This window comes from Arachis duranensis, chromosome 4 (assembly GCF_000817695.3).
Source record: "Arachis duranensis cultivar V14167 chromosome 4, aradu.V14167.gnm2.J7QH, whole genome shotgun sequence".
Lineage (NCBI taxonomy): Eukaryota > Viridiplantae > Streptophyta > Magnoliopsida > Fabales > Fabaceae > Arachis > Arachis duranensis.
The window spans coordinates 102,887,432-102,893,501 of NC_029775.3; the positions used below are offsets into that span (position 1 = coordinate 102,887,432).

The 6,070-nt window shown below is 32.7% G+C and overlaps 1 protein-coding gene across 1 annotated transcript; it reads left to right on the forward strand.

Moving 5' to 3' along the window:
* The first annotated feature begins 353 nt into the window (after positions 1-353).
* On the forward strand, positions 354-5,201 carry LOC107485362 (histone acetyltransferase TAP1). The gene is made up of 7 exons (XM_052260642.1): positions 354-479; positions 1,639-1,709; positions 2,873-3,056; positions 3,418-3,517; positions 3,653-3,753; positions 4,128-4,221; positions 4,895-5,201. The coding sequence occupies exons 1-7, from the start codon at positions 354-356 to the stop codon at positions 4,972-4,974; spliced, it is 756 nt and encodes a 251-aa protein (XP_052116602.1). The 3' UTR covers positions 4,975-5,201.
* Positions 5,202-6,070: the final 869 nt, after the last annotated feature.

The window sequence follows — 6,070 nt, forward strand, 5'->3', positions numbered from 1 at the left end:
CGCTGTCCGCCTCTTCTTCTTCTTCCCGCCGACACCACCGCCGAGCCGTTGTCCGCCGCCCGCCGCTTCTTCTTCTTCTTCTTCTTGTTGATTCTGGGTTCTTGATGATGATGATTTTCTGATTCTGAGTATATTGTTGTTTGATTTTTCTAGATTTTTTGAATTTTGGATTTTGATGAGGATGACAATGATGATGTTGATTTTCTGATGTTTTGGTTTTTCTGATTTTCTGATGTTGATTTTTCTGGATTTTCTGATGTTTTGGTGTGATGGATGCTGGTGATGGAGTGACAGTGGATGGGGGGTGGTGGTGGTTGTTCTGATTCTGAGTTCTGATGATGATGATAATGATGATGGTGGTGGTGGTGGTTGTTCTGGTTCTGAGTTTTGGTGGTGGTGGCGGTGGTGGTTGCATAATTTTGGAGAAGAAAGAAGAATTTTGGAAAGGAAGGGATAGGGGCATTTTGGTCCGAAGGACGGTTTTAAAACAAACTGAAATTTTGAGGACCATTTTTGAGCAAAAAAAAGCCGAGGGACGAAAGAAATTTTCAGCCCCTACATTAGGGACTAAAATCATACTTAACCCACTTAATAATTTCGAACTAAAGAGATTTAATTATTCTGTATATTCTCTTTATCTATAAAAATTGAATCTGAATTAAGATACTTTTTTGCTCTTCAATAATAAAAGTAAGATAGTTAATGACCTAAATTTGTAGATAGGATGATATATTCAAACAATTTTGTAAATAAAGCATTATATAATCATGCATTATCATCTTTTGTTACCTGCGAGTTAAATTCATGTGAAAACAAAATAAAAATAAAAACCAATCAAAATTACTAAATGATAGTTTTATATCAAGAAAAAAAACAAGAATAAATAGTATCTAATTAATATAATAGATAATTAGTAAAACATAATTACGAACATAAAATTAAGAGTTTGTTTGAGTATTATTAGGTTAATCTTTTTTTTAGTATATTTAACAAAATTTTAGTAATCAAAATAAAAATACTAAAAAATAAAAACATCTTATTTAAATCCTAAAATATTTGTGTATTTCATTTTAGTTTAGAGAAAACAGGTAATTTTTTTAATTTATTTATGTACAAAAATGAAAAAGAAAAAGAGAGAATAAAAAAAAGATAAAAATAAAAAAGCCAAGCGAGCAGATAAATAGATGCATCATATGAAATATGGCTATGAATAATGATATTATGATGATATGGTTTACATATCGTATGAGTAATAATCCTTAATCAGTTTATGGATTGTGTTGGGTTGGGTGGCTCAAAACAATGCTAACCCTCAACCTCACTCCTCTTCCTTCCTCGTAAGTTTTCTTCTTTTTTTTTTTTTTTTTTTTTTTTAGCAAATCATCTGATATTGCTTCTATAAGATACATTCAGTTATGAAAAAATTCAGGGCTGGTTGTTTTTTTAAGAAATCATGACGAATAAAGGACCGTTTTGAAAGGAACATCATACCAACATAGCCTTACATTTATATCACCTGTGAACTTTTATGTCTCACTCTCTTGCTTCATGTGGATATTATGATTATTGTTATGCCATCATTTTTTGTTTGTCAAGTTTTGATTTTTAATTTATGGGTTATGTTGTGCGTATTGTGTTTTTGATGCAGAAACCAGAAAGTTGAAGACTTTTCAGCTCAAGGCTGGATTTTGGGAGTCAATTAAATCTGGGTATGTTGCAATTTGATTGAAAAAATGGAATAGAAAATGGCATTATGTTTGGACATTGTATTTATTAGTCTTGGATTGCACAAAATCTATTGGATATTCAATGGAAACATGGCTACTCTGTGGCTTGTATTGCGGTTTGCATTGTGATTGTGAGAAAACATGGCTCATATGATTCGCAATTGCTGTCACGTAAGCAGATCACAATTTAAATCCGGAAGCCTTAGTTTGGTAATCTTTTTCATGTTGGAGTAGTTACTTTTTCCTTCAATTTGCCGGGGTGGTTCTTATATAGTTATATTTTCCGGTTGTCATTCGATTTTGTAGCTCTGGTAGGTACACTTTCGATGAGTTTTGTTGTATAGAAATTTTTGTTTTGATTAGTGTAATCTTTTTGTGTTCCCTAGTAATGCTTTATAAGACTGAATGCCAAGACAGCCTTCTGTATAAGGAATGTTTTGTATAGAACAAAGAATTTATAGCAGTTCTGAATGTATTAGTGGAATCTGAGGTTCTGGGGTGGAATTCAACCTCAGAAACCGGAAATTGGTGTGCATTACAATATGAAATAGCAGAAAATAGAAGAAATGATACGTAAATTGTCCTGGGTCCTCGCTCCCTCACATATATAAAGCCTTGTTCTTCATCCCAAATCTTCACATGATCTCAGTCTCCCTCCTCATCATGACTAAATTAATAGAGAAGTTTTGTACAGTATAGGGCCTTCATCACAAAATATATAAATTAGAGAGATTTGGCTGAAAAGCGTGTCTATAGGGTCTTTTGTCATGCATTTCATGCTCGTCATCATCTATCCAAACAAGATACAAATATATAACTTGTGTTTTTGTCTCTGTCTGTTGTTAATTCCAAACAGAATACTAATACTATTCTTTTAAGTCTTTGTCTCTTATTTTCCTTTCTCTTTCTCTGTTTCGGTGTATCTGTCTCTGGATAGAATCCGAACGGAGCCTAGGACCTTATTGAAATTTGTATACAATATGTGGATTTGATTGCAAAGTCTTAAACTATTAGGATCTACTTGAAGATTGAATGAAACTATATGAGCTTCTTGAATAATTTAACCTCCTATCAATTACATATGATATATTGACCAATAGTGTATCTCTTATCTTGAAAGTTCCTTTGCTTGTTCTCCTTCTCAGGTTGATTAAGAACAACACTACACAAGTTGTTGATCCACCCAATGTAGATGAAGAAGATGAAGAACCTTTGCCTCAAGAGTTTGTCCTTGTTGAAAAGACTGAACCTGATGGAACAATTGAGCAAATAATATTTTCTTCAGGTGGAGATATTGATGTTTATGACCTTCAAGCTCTCTGTGACAAGGTGTGTATCTAATGCGTCTTTATGTCGTGCATTAATGTTTCCATTATCGTGTTTGTTTGGTGTAATAATGCATATGCTAGCCTTGGAATTCATCTAAATCTTATCTGAAGAATTGATGAAAATCATCAAGAACATCCTTTGTTACATCTTTGGACTGATAACAATAATTAATTTCTTGTTCAATATTCTAGTTTCCTTTACAATTAACAACATAAAGAACTCGTTTACCTATTTACATCATTCATGGAAATAGTTTACTTAAATCCAAAATTTCAGTACTGAATTGGCCCTTTTATTTTTTTCTCTTTTTCTCAATAAACAAACCCGCACTCATATGACGAGTGGTTAATCTCTTTAACAGGTAGGGTGGCCACGGAGGCCATTGTCGAAATTAGCTGCTGCTTTAAAAAATAGCTATATTGTAGCCTCATTGCATTCTGTAAGAAAGTCTCCGGGGTCAGGTAAAAATAATATGATTCCTTGCTGTGTCCTGCGTTTACATTGACTATTCAGTTGTTATGTTTTTTCTTTGTGCCTGTGATTATCCAAACCTATTTAATGAACATTTTGGTGTACTTGGCGAAGTTATTTCACAGAGGGGAATGAACAAAAGAGATTAATCGGCATGGCTCGTGCTACTTCAGACCATGCCTTCAATGCCACAATTTGGGATGTCCTAGTTGATCCTGGTTACCAGGTATTTTCTGTCAACCAAACATTAACTTCAATTTTGGTGCTGCTTACCAAAAGAGTTTGGTGTCTATAACTCTATTTGAACTTATAACATAAAAATTAAGCTATAATTTTTAAGGCAAAGAAAGAACAATTCCAATAAGCAATAACCTTTATCATGCTTTATGTGCAACTTATATTCTGTTGTTTGCTTGAAAGTATGTTGGGTAAAATAAATGCACTTGAATTCAGAGGAAGCTAAGCTTGTATGCATATAAAGTGGTGTCGAATTCAGGCATTTCTGCCAAATCATTTTTGTGCTTGAGTGCCTCATGTTAGCATGAATTCCGGCTGTGTTAGCTGAAGTACGGGTTATTGATGTCGTTGTAACTTGTATAGGGCCAAGGTCTTGGTAAAGCTCTTGTAGAGAAACTGATTCGAGCTCTTTTGCAAAGGGACATCGGCAATATAACTCTGTTTGCAGATAGTAAAGGTAAAACAACATTCGCAAAGTTTACGCTTATTATCATCGACAATGTCCGATATAATAGAACTTGACTGCAATGTCATTAGTGCTTAGATATTTTGTGCGCTTGCGCCATCATTTCGATAGTTTGGCCTTAGGGTAAATACACTGACCTTCTTAAAGTTAGGTAATATTACACACGACAGGCCTTAATTTTGGTGGGAACTCACATGCAGTTGTCTTTATATGAAGTTGTTAGTTGAGACCGTTAGATAACAATTTAGTCAAACATGTCAACTTATCTAACGGTTCTTAATTAATAACTTCACATGAAGATAACTGCATGTGAGTATATTGAGTGTCATATAACTTAATCCGCAGGAGCGGTTAGTGTGTATATTTTTACTGATTGAGAGGTGTTGTGTGTAATATCACATAACCTTAGGAGAAGTCGTAGTAAATTTAGGAATTTACCCTAAAATTTTTAAGGGGCATGTTAGGAATATCCTCGGTTAGGTTAGGAGTATCATCGGGCATGTTACTTCGTTAAATGTGTTCTTCGATCCGACTATCATCGCCTCTTGTTCATGCCTGCACACTATGAACATTCTGCTATTCCTTTAGTCCAACATTTGATTGGAAGGTTAGGGTTTCATTTCATGCTTGGAGTTTCACATTTTCTTTTGTATGTTGAATGCAGTTGTGGATTTCTACCGGAATTTAGGTTTTGAAGCTGACCCTGAAGGCATAAAAGGCATGTTTTGGTACCCAAATTACTAATGGCAACCATTGATTAACTTTGCAACCAATGTGTATGCAAGTTTATATCTTGATTTTATAATATGAAATTACACAGAATTGACATCAATTTGTAATTATTATTATTGCGTTAGGCGCTAGTATTTTTCCTTTTTATATCCAAATTATTTGATTAAAGAATTAGATTCACATATAAAAACTTGAGTATTTACTTTGTACTTGAACAAAAAATGTGACAATGTTGGTTATCTCTTGGTGCCTAGTAGTATTTGGTTTGGGAGTAAAAGAGGGTGAAAATTTCATTAATCAAATGTTATGTATAATTTTTTTTTTTTTGTGGACGGATAAATACTTATATAGGATTTTTTCTTTTAACTCAACAAAAAAATTGTGTGATTTTTTAATGATTAAGAATTTATATATTTAATTTTGATTATTGAGTTATGCAGTTTCTATAAAATAAAAAATGGGTTTGTCATTTCATTATATAGAAATATTATCTATGAAAATCCACCCCCTACTCTATTTTACATTCATACCAATACCAAACTGACCGTTCCCCTCCATTTTTTATGCATAATGTATAATCAAATAATATTTTTTTATTGTTGGACGAAATTTTTTTGAATCGAAAGCTCAACATAAGAAAACTCAACTCAATAAAGTGCAATAACAGTAAAGAGTATAACACAAGAAAATTACAAGTAATTCTTTAGTCATTTTGACATTGTTATCAACAATCAGAAAGAATTAAATATCATTTCACTCTTTATAGTTCCTAATCGACCTGTTAATTATTTCTGCAACACTTGCTTTTTGATTTTTGAAAATTCTATCGTTCTTTTTCAACTAAGTATTCTACACAATAACAAAAAAATCAACTAATTACCTGTTACATTCTTCTTTTCTGACAAGTGTACATGTTCAATTCTCAGAATGTTGCTTAATAGTTCTTGAAATAGGCCATAGTTTATCATAAACAAGTGGTAATTATTCTCAGTTTCCTTTTTAATTTTTATATAAAACACACATATTATTATTTTGGTACCAAGCCCTTCCAAATAGAGCTAGTAAAACTGTAACTTGAAAAGTTGAAATATCCTCTTGTACCATCTCA